The 12,399-nt window shown below is 40.2% G+C and overlaps 1 protein-coding gene across 1 annotated transcript; it reads right to left on the bottom strand.

Annotated features, from left to right (window-relative positions):
* Nucleotides 1-11,840, bottom strand: dpysl2a (dihydropyrimidinase like 2a). The gene is made up of 14 exons (XM_032578759.1): nucleotides 11,488-11,840; nucleotides 7,882-7,970; nucleotides 7,604-7,788; nucleotides 7,333-7,497; nucleotides 7,066-7,127; nucleotides 6,849-6,929; nucleotides 5,575-5,643; nucleotides 5,347-5,467; nucleotides 5,099-5,255; nucleotides 4,713-4,854; nucleotides 4,442-4,612; nucleotides 4,147-4,326; nucleotides 2,840-3,026; nucleotides 1-2,747 (listed from the first exon to the last, which is right to left on the bottom strand). Exons 1-14 carry the CDS (start codon nucleotides 11,527-11,529, stop codon nucleotides 2,656-2,658), a joined length of 1,743 nt encoding a protein of 580 aa, XP_032434650.1. The 5' UTR covers nucleotides 11,530-11,840; the 3' UTR covers nucleotides 1-2,655.
* Between the last annotated feature and the right edge of the window lie 559 nt (nucleotides 11,841-12,399).

Below are 12,399 nucleotides of genomic sequence, written 5' to 3'. Positions count from 1 at the left end.
TTAGAAAGCCAAGTTCGATTTTATTATTTTAATCCATTGAATTCAACACAGAGAAGGTCATACGCTGACAGGACCGATGGTTCCCTCCAAACTCTGGTACATCCAAGAAAAAAAATAAATAAAACGAGCAAACATGAGCAAGCGCGTCACAGTCGGTGGAAGAGGGCAAACAACAGTGCTCAACATTAAAACCCAACAACCCTTTCAAAGAAACTTCCCCAAATGCAAATCACTCCACAGTATAGCGTTGCATACAAAAACCTACACTTGACAAGGCAATGAAGAGAAATAATTCAACGTTTTGCCGAGGACCTGTAAGTGGGTGTGTCTGAGACCGAGTACAGTTATTAGCTCGAGTGAATCTGGTGTTAATAAAGTTGTGTAAATAGGAAGGTAAAGGGACAATATACAGCATCTTAAAACTTCTTCCACAACACTAACACCGAGAACAGAGGACACATCATCAGCACACTGTGAGGGACTTCGTATACACACACAGAAGATTTTTCATCAGGTCTCCAAAAAAAAAAAAAATTTTTTTAATCACCTTTTCACTTCTTTAAAGAGCCTTCATAGATACAGTGTGCTATCAATATCTTATAGAATAGGCAGGCAACATGTATCCTTAAAACATACAAATATATCCAATACAAAGTTGCAATCTCACATACACATTTACTATTTTTGGATTGTTGCAGGTGCAAATACATAAAAGAAACTGGGCGAATGATTAACTCTACCCTGGCTACTATACATACAGAGCTAACGGGACCGCTGCACGAATGTGGACGTCGTCTGCTGGTTAACAGCAAAACGGTCAGAAAGCACCAGGTGCAGAGAGGTCGTCAGCACAAGCCTCCAATCAAGCTTTCCCTTAGGGTTCATCTGTTTCCTGAACGACAGACGTCTGATGACCGGAGGCTTGTTGCCCTGACGACCCTCCAGGAAGAAAGGAAAATATTGGAGGGAGAGAAAAAAAACAAAAAAAAAAACAAAAGTTTCATATTTCTCATAGAAGACGACTCCAAGTTTCACAGCAACGTTGAGTGAGCGGTTTGACCTCGAAATACCTTTTTCCTTTTCCCTTTTGCTTTCAGTGCATTTAACATTTCACGACATGTACCATCCATTAAAAAAATAAATAAATAAAAGGAAGAAGAGAGTGCAACTGTAGCAAAACAGAAGAACACAACACCAAGAAACAAACATCAAACATACTGCAAGCTTAAGAAAAACTAAATCCACCATTGCTAGAAACTTAAAGAAGACGAAACACTGTCGATAAATCTTCCGGTCAGAGTCAGCAGTGGGCATGGACTGGTTACCGGCTAAATCTTTCTGTCATATCTGTTGCTGCCTACTGCTGGTCAGTTGGTTGGAAAAAAGCAAAAAACAAAACAAAAAAACCCTACTACAATTTTTCTTCGCTTACAAGGAAAAGCAAAACTTGCTGTTTGCAAATATTTAAGTCTGTGAGAAACACGATCAGTCATGGTGTGGAAGCTAAAGCAGCGTCATCCATCACTTTCATTAAGCTGACAGCGTTTTAAAGCTGCAGCGGAGTAGCATGTCAGTGAAGCGGCCTACTGCAGGTCGGCTATCGGAGCAGACCGCCCCACTAAGTAGAATCGCCCCTAATTTCAGGTTGTTCATTCAGTGTTAATCTTAAAAGACCAGAATAACAAAATTTAGTTTTTTTTGTCATTCTTTTCCTTTAATTTTTAAAAACTAAATAGTTCTTTAAATGTGTGACACTTTTGTCTTTTAGCGATAACATTTGGGGTTTTAATGTAATATTTTGAAGGAGAAATGTATTCTTTTATTTTAATCTGAAAAGGCAACAGCAGTCTTGTGTTGTTCCTGACTAAATAAGTACGTATTAATCGAGGTGTAATCATAATTAGAAAGTGCGCCTCAAAGCTAATGTTAAACAAGGGTTTATGTCGCATTTTTGTTTAAATAGATATATCAAAAAAGAAAAACATATGACACAGATATTGATTGTAATTGGGGGGGGGGGTTTCCCCGCACATAATCCAGATCTATTGTTAAATTTCAATTTTAATTAAAAATAAAAACAAAATAAATAATATTGCTGTACATTTTGCATTTCATTTATACTTTTATATGTACCAAATTATTTTGGTGAATTTTTTATCAAATGTCAAAAAAATCAGAGAAGTGTGTCACTTTTTGGACCGTGAGCGGTCCAGTACTGTTTAGCCAAAAGTGGTTCTGTAACACAACCATCAAAACTATCAACTATAAAAACACAAAAACTGAACATTCGCTGCCGTTAGAATGTCACAGAACTGCCTCTTAATTAGCGTTCTGATCTATTCTTGGAACAGCTTTTAACATAGAGCAGGGATCGTAAAACAATGTAAACAAATTACTTCCTCAATGAGCAAATGAATATAAAAAAATCTTTCCCTAAATTCACTTTCTCCTGCCTCGGTGCAGGAATGTGGCAGGAGATATTAAAACTACGTGAACTAGTGCTTGTTTTTTCTTGAATGAGGTGACATGGTGGAAATGTTAGAGTAAAAATGGATAGAAAGGGTGCAGGGGAGCCAGAAGTGAAGAGAGATCTGATGAGATGTGGTTACTCGTGGCGTCTGGTCCCATGATCCTCCTGCGGCTCAACTGAGGAGCCTAGCCGAGGCTGGTGATGTTTGCTTTTCCACCAGGGGGCGCCACAATGCGTTGAGTGGTACGACGTGGAACGTTGTCATCTATCTGGGCGCCTTAAAGGTAAAGCGAGCATGAAGTTGATTGGAAGATTTCAGATCGACTTGCATGAGATTCAAAGAGCAACTGTACTCATGCATCGACTGACCGGACAAGCTGAAGCCAGACTGGTGGAGGTTACGAACTGGCTGATGAGTGTACTGCTGTTGCTGCTGCTGCTGCTTGGCAGGGGAGGTCTTCATCGAAGAAACCGTGGACATCACCTTCGGAGTCACAGTCACCTCACACACTGGCCCGTCGTACTGGCCCCTGGGGACTCCTCGCAGCTCTGTGAGCTAAACAAGATGGGTAACTTCGTCAGAGAAAATGGTCTACAGCTAACACTCCACGGTGGCAGAAATGTCCTCAATTTGGGGCTTTAAATAATGCATTTGAAATGTTCTTCATCCCAGGGACTAATTATGTCACAAACAACTAAGAACAAGATTTGGGTGCACATGTTGGAATGTATTGAGAAGAATCAGCATCATGCTGAGGGTCCATTTCCCCATCATTGCACAAATATTGAATTATAAACAAGAACTACTTATAAAGTGTTTAACTTCGCATCAAATCAACAACCAGATGATTGAAACTTAAAAAAAAGTATTAATTGATTACTGAAATAATGTCAACTAATTTAACAATCGATTGATTGTTAACTAAACAGTACAGACTAAAAAAAAACAACTCGCTGAAAGAAAAAACACAATTAGAGCAGCAATTATGCAAAAACTGCACAATAAACACATATGTATTGCTTATAAGATGAAAAACCTTTATAAATTTCTATAAATATGCATCCTTTGCAAAAATAATTAAGTGTATGCTGAAGGAATGCCGTTACTGTATTTTAGGCCATAAAATGTTTATTTTCTCTTTTAAAAAAGGGATTAAATTGTTGCATTTAATCCCTTTTATTTTTTTTTTTATTGTTGCAAAATGTATGCATTTTGCATACAACTTTAATATTACAAAAAATAAGCCAGTGTTTAAATGAAAAATCTACGGAATGTGAAAATTCTTTATTAGATTAATAAAATTCCTTATTAGATTAATCGATTAATGAATAGAATAATCAATTACCCAAACAATCGCAAGCTGCAGCCGTGAACTTAAAACACAATGTTTTTCAGGCCATTGATCCACAACGTACATCAGAACCAGCCTTGCTTTGACAAGCTCTACCAATTCTGATAGAGTAGAAAAATATCCACCAAGAATTAAGCCGAAAACTTGTTGATTGCTACATAATACATGCGGTTTCTGTGCAACTTGCTAAGGTATCACTGAAATATCAGTCAAAAGCCTCAAATTAAAATAACATTCAATGTTTGTGAATACTGAAAGAACTTTCTCTACAGCATGAGCAGAGTGATTGTACAGAGGTGCTTGCGTGTTTAAATAAAAACCCACCCTGCTGCGGGCCTTTATCCTTTTGTACACGTGGTCTGAGAAAGGTTTGCGGCTGACGTAGCGCCCGCAGCCCTCGGTGGTGTGGAGCGTGCCCTCCTCCAACACAATCTTACCCTGGCTGATGACGACCAGAGGACCCCCACGCACTTCTGTCCCCTCAAAGATGTTGTACTCTACAGCCTGTGACATGAAGAGGTGTGATTAGCAACTAGCTGCCTTACAAGGCAATGCAACAGGTAGGAAACAAAGAAAGAGCAGGAGGAAGAAAAAACGACAGGCTAGTTAAGAGTCAGACCAGGTTGTGGCTCTTGGCCGAGATGATCTTTGTCAGATCTGGGTCCCACAGCACGAGGTCAGCATCCGAACCCACGTCGATGCGACCTTTACGGGGGTACAGGTTGAAGATCTTGGCTGCGTTTGTGCTGGTTACTGCCACAAACTGGTTCTCATCCATCTTTCCAGTCACCTTTTAAACACGGGGCGAGTAAAGCAAACATGGTGACAGCAGATGTTTTAAAGGACTGATTTTCTAGTTCTACGGTGCTATAAGATAAGATCCCCCTTACCACACATTTGTCCCAGACAAGAGACATCCTCTCCTCGGTGCCGTTGGTGCCTTCTGGAATCATGGTGAAGTTATCTTTGCCTACTGCACGCTGGGATGTATGGAAAGTGCAGTGAGCACTACCAGTTACCTGCAGGTCCCCACTGGAAACATATACAGAAACCAAAAAACAATCTATTTGCCTCATGTTGCAAGAAAAATATGCCTAATTTTTGAGGTATAACACTTGGAAAAATAGCTCTAATTATCAATGAATTACAAGTCCACAAAGGTTGCATCACTAACAATTTGGTTAAAAAAAGAAATTGTGAGTGAAAGCGAGGTGGAGTTCTGCACGTCGTGCCACTGAGCTCCAGCTTTTTTTAGGTCCTGGCTCTTCGTGCCTACCATGACAGCAGAGAGTTGAGGTAGTCGGGGGTGGTGGGATCGGGGCTGAGCGGTGGCGAGGTGACAAAGGCTGCTGCCTTGGCCCAGTTCTTACTCCAGTAATGAGTGCCATCTGTGCCCAAGCTGGCAGATATGGGCTCTCCGTAAACCACAGCACCTGCAGGACCAGACAGGTTGACGTCAGTGCAAAGAAAAAAGGATCGAAATCAGAGAGAAAGTTTCTCCTCTCCTCTTTTTTTTTTTTTTACCCTTTTTCCGAGCGAGAGCAATAACATCGGCCGCGCTCTTGCTCATCACCTTGGTGATGTACAGGGGGCAGTTGGTCTGATTGGCTATGGTGACCGAGCGGTTAACAGCCTCGGCCTCCACCTGTGGGTAATGACAGGCGCACGCAGAGGTCACACACATGGGTCTTGTGTTCTGAATTTAGAGCGTTTGCTGCTTTTATCCTCCAGCAGTACAATGAGCAGTCGTACCTCCTCTGGACGGCTCAGTACGTGGCCTTCAGGACCGGCGATCCCCAGCTCTAATATGCGTTTCTGCTCCTGAAACACCCGAGCGAGGCAGTTAGAAAAAGAAACGAGTTAATGTAGCAGAGACAAGACTTTATATGTCTTATTGTTTGTTTGTTTTTTTCTTTTGGCAAAAATGTCAATATATATATTTTTCAGTTTGCTTTACAAATAAATAAATAAAAAAATCAGAAAATGATCAATTTGTATTCAATAAATCCTTTGTAGAGCCACTTTTTACTGCAAGGTAAGAGTTTAGAGAAGCTTTGTAGATGTAGAGTGTGACATTTTTGGCCATTCTAGTGTGAAAACAGCTCAAGCTCACTTGGAGTGACTCTGAAGATTCATTTTCAAGTCACAGATTCTTTAATGGATTTTTGTCATTCCAACTATTTTTGTCTTTTTTGCAGCTTTTTACAAGATTTCTTCCAGGATTGACCTTCATCCATCTTTCTATCTGATTTGACCTGCTTGCCTGTCCAACATTATGAGACTTTCAATACCATGGGTCACTGTGGAGATGTTCGTATTCAGAGAACAGCTGGGATTAAAGAACATTTAGGTGACGTGTGCTTAGTAGTTGGGTGAATGCTTGAGCTGGTTGCACAAGATTTTATTTAGGGGTATTAAAGCAAAGGAGGCTGAATACAACTCTATGCAACTAGAGGTGCACCGGTTGCAGTTTTCTGGCTGGTCACCGGTCTGAAAGTCTAACTAGCTGATTACTATTTTGGCTGACAGATATTATTTTATAACTGGAACTATTGCCAAAATCTCCAATAATACAGAAAAACGTCTCTAGATTTGTCTCTAGTCGCTTTTTAAAAAAAAAGAAAGATGCAAGAGCGGTCTGAAAAGTTGCTAAGTTGGAAGCAGTGGGGTGACTATTGTTCACTCAAACATGTAGACATGACGTGGTGGGCGGGTCTGACAGTGAGCCCTCTATTACAGCAGAGAAAACTGTGATAGTGGCTTATTTTCAGACCTTGGTTGAGGAAGACATGATTAGTTTCACAGGTAAGTATCGGTTGATTACTCAGAATTAAAGAAATCGGTGCAGATTGAACGATTCACCCCTATATGCAGCTTCTCACATTAATATTTGTAAAAAGTTGCTGCTCTTTTCCTTTTACATAAAATCCTAATAAAATATATTAAAGTTTGTGGCTGCAAGAAGGCAAAATGTGAGACAATTCACAGAGTACCGACACTGCTGCAGGACACCGTAGTCGTCTTACCTCTGCAACAATGTCTCCATTCTCGGCGTGAACCTGAGCAATGGCTCCAAGGTCTCTGACGACACTGAACACCTCATAGATCTGCAAGAACAAGATGTGCATCAGTTAACCGAGAGGCGTCACCTACGCCCTAACCTACAAGCGACCTTTGAAGTGAAATGCTGCTACAGAAAGGTCAGCAGAGATCCCTCTGAGGTGGGCCACAATCAAAGCATACCTGAGAGTCAGAAAGCTGGAAAACATCCTTATAGGCCAAATAGACCAGGAAAGAGTTGACACCTGAAGATAGAAAGCTTTATGAGAGAAAACAGCCAAAAGGTGGAAAAGAGGGCAAAGGAGGGAAAACTGAGAGCAAACTGAAAAAAACCTAAGATAAAATAAAAGAAACAAGCAGCATTCAGTTAAGGCTGATCATTTAAAGGGTTGACCACAGTCAGAGGAGCAGCAGATGTTTGAGAGAAAGCAATCAGTGTGTCCTACATACCATGATCCTTCACTAGCGTCTCCATCTCCTCCTGGGTGCTGTTATTCCACTCAGTGATGTCCACATGCAGAGAGTAATCACAGCAGGACTTGCTGTCAGCCCACTCTCTCCACTGTTTGAAAGCAGTGACCAGGCTGACACCGGGCTCCGGTACCACATGGTCGACTAACGTGGTACCAAACAGAAAAACATGTTAGTTTTTTGCCTGTGGAACAACAACAAGCATCTAAAGGAAATCATGCGCTCGGCAGCATGGACGTCCGCACGTAACTGATCATGGTTGTGCCGCCAGCCAGCGCCGCTCGGGTGCCCTGGTAGAAGTCGTCCGCCGCCACCATGCCTCGGTCGGGCATCTGGAAGCGGGTGTGCACATCAATGCCCCCCGGCATCACCATTCTGCCATGGGCTTCTATGATCTTGACTCCACCCGGGACAATGAGGTTGTCTCCAATTTGCCTGAAGGAAACCACAAAACAAAGAACAGCGGGAACTTGAATCCCTGCAATAAGCTCACACTTGGGTCAATGGTAACCCCAAAGCACAACTTACTTAATGACTCCATCTTCCATGTAGATATCAGCCAAGAAGGACTGATCATCGTTCACTATCTTTGCTCCCTTGATGAGGAGACGGTCACTCTGAAACAAGATTTGTCTGTAAATCAAACATATTCTCTCTAAGAAGCCAAAACATCTAACAATATATTTGACTTTGGACCTGATAAACCAGTGAACAAATACATATTCAAGCACTTGAAGCCCTTGCATACTTAAAAATAAAATTCAAGCATTTTCAAGGACTTCAAGCACTCATAGGAATGACCTTTTTCAACCAAGCATTTTTCCTTCCATTAAACTTTCTGTCAATATGCTTTGATAAGCAGTATAAACACTGCTAGCTTCAGTGATGGTCTTCTCTTGTTTAAGCTCCTTTTAGAGATAGACAATAAATCAATAACAATATATATTGCGATAGAAACGTGATCAATGTTAATAGCCAATACGTCTGAAAGAATATTCAATACATAGAATGTTCACTCAATTCTGATCCACAACTGCACAGCATTCTGGGAGATGTAGGCAGAGAAAAGGCTCTAGCTGCTCAACGCTGGTGGCTTCAACTAACTCACTCGCTCTTTGGTTACTTAGCAACAACCTATTTGCAGCAGCAGTTTAAGGTATCGCTACCGTGAGTCATAGCTGCTTAATGTTAAAGATAAAAAAACAATGAGGAGTAAAAACTGTGGATAAAACAAGAAAGGCCACGCCAGCAGTTTGGAAGCAGTTCAGATATTAAAAAAAAAAAACGAATCAATAACTATCAACATCAACAATTATAGATATCGACTGATGTGAAATGCTTTTATCATGATAGGTTTTTCAGCCACATCGTCCAGCCAGCCCAACCTCGTTGTATAGCGAACATCCATGATTGTGTTGGAAAACCGTCAAGTCAGTAAACTATAATTTATCCTTTACACCATTAATTCTGAAAACAAACTATTCAACATTACTCTGCAGGAGACATCAGTCCTACCTCATTATACAAAGGAGGAGAAATCTTTGATCAAAACCATGAAGTAAGAGCAGACTCTCCTACATGCCACAATTAGCTCCAACTGAATGAGATGAAAGAAAAACGCAGCATGCTGCCCTACTTCTTCTACAGGCTTTCTGGGCCCTCTGAAGGAGGCATTTAAACCTAATGAAGGCGGTATATGTAGTCTCCAGGGCTCACAGCAGGAAATGTTTGGTTTTTCAAGGCTGTAGCCATGAGGAATACGGATGCATTAGGTATAGAAACCACAGATGTATTGTCGGGATTTGGGTTATACAACTTTAACGTTTTGGACTAAGTGGTCAGCATTAGGAACACAAAGTTTCACATTTAAAACTAAAGATTAAAGATGGTACATTCAAACTCTCCATAGATTTACAGCTATAAACTGAGCAGTTTATTATGACAACAGCCTACCAAGTAAAATGTCCAGGGTCAATAAAAACAGCCTGTGATTTTAATTTGAGCAAAAACTGCTAAATTTTCAACCTTACTTTAAACCAGAGTTTATCAAGTTGAGATGGATAAGGAAACCTAACATGACAGAAAAAAACCTGGTGATTACAAATGAATGACTTAAAAAGCAGGGAGCTTCATTACTACCTGATGCATATAGTGTTATTATTAGCACATCAAATTAGAAGACTGCACCAATCAATCTACCAGAGATAAGAAATGGATAATTACCTCTTAATTGGCAGGTTAAATACCAAAAAAATCTGCTTTCCTCCCAGTGCACTGAATGCATCAAAACTAATAATTCCCACAATTTCTGACCTGTACATCCAACAACCAGCACTTTTTTTTATAAAAAAAGAAAAAACTTAAGGGATTAGGGGAAATTGTGCAATTATTATTTTTTATTTTTGGTTTCAAAACTGTATCTGTGGAAGAATTTTTTTATGTACCATTAGAAAAAAAATATGATTTGGCAGAAAATTGAGTAATGGGTATTGTCTTTAATTTTAACTAAAAAATAATAGTTGCTATGGAAGATAAAGACTGCTACGGTCTAAACTTGGTGTTTCGTTCTTGCCTTTGTCCTGACACCAGACCCTGAAGGCCTGACGCTCTAACACAGAGTATAGTTGTTGTCTTCAGACTTAGTCTGGGATTTTCCTGTTGTTTGCTTACAACCCTCAGCTGACCTGAAGATGTCTTCAAACTACCTCAATGAGCTGAGCAAATTAAAGCTACTATCCAGTGTTGCTGAAAAACACAGCTGGGTAACAAACTATAAACTGCGACAGCGAGATTTCACAAAATATTAAGATTTGAAAATGTAAATAAAACTAGTAACTGCTTCGGATGCGTTTAGGTTGATGACATCACAAGAGGCACCAGAATACAGCTGATCAAGTACCATTAGTAAACACTATGGCAGACGAGCAACCTTTAAAATAATTAAATCGACTCCGAGGCACTCATGTGGCATTTAAGCAAGGTGTTCAACCTTCTGTGATTGTCTCCGATAGCTACCAACCCATGATCAATACTGCTGTGGGTGGTGAAGCTAAAGCAAACGCTTCTGATTGTCTACAGAACTTGAAATGAGTAGATTTTACAAGAGTTCTGTTTGTATTGCCTTGCATTCGTGATTTGACAGTACAGTGACACTGCAAGCATCCTGAACACAAAAAAACTTTAGCTTACATTGAAATCTTACATATTTTAAAACTCATTTAAATGGAACAGGCCATGTAGTTTTTTCTTTCTTTTTTTTTTTTTTTTTTTACTGAAACAACTTGGTTCAAAACAGTCAGTGAAAATGAAATCTGACCTGGTGTACTTCACAAACTGATTCAAGTCAAAACCTTTAAAAGAAGGAACCCAAACTTGCAAGTATAATAATACAAAAAACATGAAGGGAAACATTGCCACAATCAGTAGACCTCTGATCTGCTGTCTCCTGCTGCTTGAGATGACAACCACAGGCATGTTCTGCATGCGACAGGCATCTAAAGTTTGACTGATTTTGCAGAAAAGTCTGGCCAGTAGTTCTATAGTCCACTGATCTCCAGGAGTCCCAGCGCTTTGACTGTGACAGCTACATAATGAAGACATGGCGTCTGCAGAGATGTTTTCTGCTGACCTACTTTACGAGGAGGGGTTAGTTCTCTTACAATTAAATACAGTGGAACCTCATTCACCTGATGTTAAGGATGAAGAAAAAAAATGTTAAATCTTACATTAAGAAGGCTAAATGTTGACAGTTTAACATAAATAGAAAGAAGATGAAGAATGACAGATGAAATGATAGCTGTGAAGGAATCTGGGTTTTTTAAACCTGGTAACTACACCAGAGGTTGAGGAGGAAGCTGCTGATGATGAGGAGGCTGGGAATAAGGGACACCTTCCCTTACACACACAGGTTGATTTTTAATAGAGGTAGCTTCAAGTGACGAATCCAGTGAATTATTCTTATTGTTCATCCCTGACCTGGAGCTGATGATGAGCTGTAGCACAGCTGCTGCTTCTGCTGATGACAGCGCCAATGTAAATGAACGGTCGCAGCAGCTAACAGCTAGCTTACAGCTGACTCTTATCCACGCCGCACGTAAAAGAGACAGATAAATAAAACAGACACGTATCACTCACTGTGATTTTGGGGATGTTCTTCTTTCCTTGGTAGCCGGACATGTTGAAATTCCCTCCAACACCGCTGCCCCCCTGGTTTTAGTTGAGGCTAACGACGCTAGTTGCCTATAAAAAAAGGATGAATGGATGCTCTGCCTCTCGGCCAGTCGACGCCCCGGCTCAACACTGTGTGTCCCGGACTATTTATAACGATAGCCAGCTAAATGTGCGTTGGGTAGCCAGGATAGTGCTGCAAATTGAGATTTGCCTTTGCCTAACAGCGGAGAATCTCTATATTTACGGCTAGACCAGGTCTCTGTAGACCATAAAGCCACCAAAAAGACAAGGGCCACAAAGAGGGACGGAGCATGCGCACTGCCCCGCCCTGAACATCTCACTGGTCCATGATCCGGATCCATGTTGCCGTCCCCATGACAACATTTAGGTTGAAATACAAATGGCATCAATCCTACTAAAACATCTGACAGTGATTACTTTATCCAGAAGAATGTTTGAGCTAAACTAGCCCTTTCAGTGGGTGTCATGTACAAGCATAATTACTTTTCAATGGGCTCACAACTCAATTAGTAAAAATAAACTAACTGACAAGTAGGTAATATGGGACAAAACCAGTTAGCAACATTTAACAGCAAAGATGAATCATGTAAATTATGTAAATCTCATGATTTACATTTCTGACATGGTTTTCAATTCAGTGTGTTTCCCAAGTTAGTATTTTAACTAATTTACTCTTGGTTGTTGGATTGAATTAAGTTTGTAAATCTTCATAGTATTGTAAATGCTTTTAATTTTGTTTTTCTTTTTATGTCATTTCTCTGTTTTCATATGGTTTAAAAGGAAATAGGATTATTTCATCTGTCAGACAGGAGCAGAAAAATATGTAATACCAGCATAAACAGTAAATATGACATG

This window comes from Xiphophorus hellerii, chromosome 12 (genome assembly GCF_003331165.1).
Source record: "Xiphophorus hellerii strain 12219 chromosome 12, Xiphophorus_hellerii-4.1, whole genome shotgun sequence".
In the NCBI taxonomy this organism is placed as follows: Eukaryota; Metazoa; Chordata; class Actinopteri; order Cyprinodontiformes; family Poeciliidae; genus Xiphophorus; species Xiphophorus hellerii.
The sequence above is the reverse complement of the archived record's forward strand: the minus strand, read 5'-3'. Positions and strand labels throughout refer to the sequence as shown.

Coding starts and splice junctions, on each gene's coding strand:
- dpysl2a (XM_032578759.1), bottom strand. CDS start 11,529: ATGTCCGGCTACCAAGGAAAGAAGAACATCCCCAAAATCACA. Junction 6,930..7,065: donor TCCAGCTTTCTGACTCTCAG/GTATGCTTTGAT, acceptor TTGTTCTTGCAG/ATCTATGAGGTGTTCAGTGT. Junction 5,468..5,574: donor TACTGAGCCGTCCAGAGGAG/GTACGACTGCTC, acceptor CATTACCCACAG/GTGGAGGCCGAGGCTGTTAA.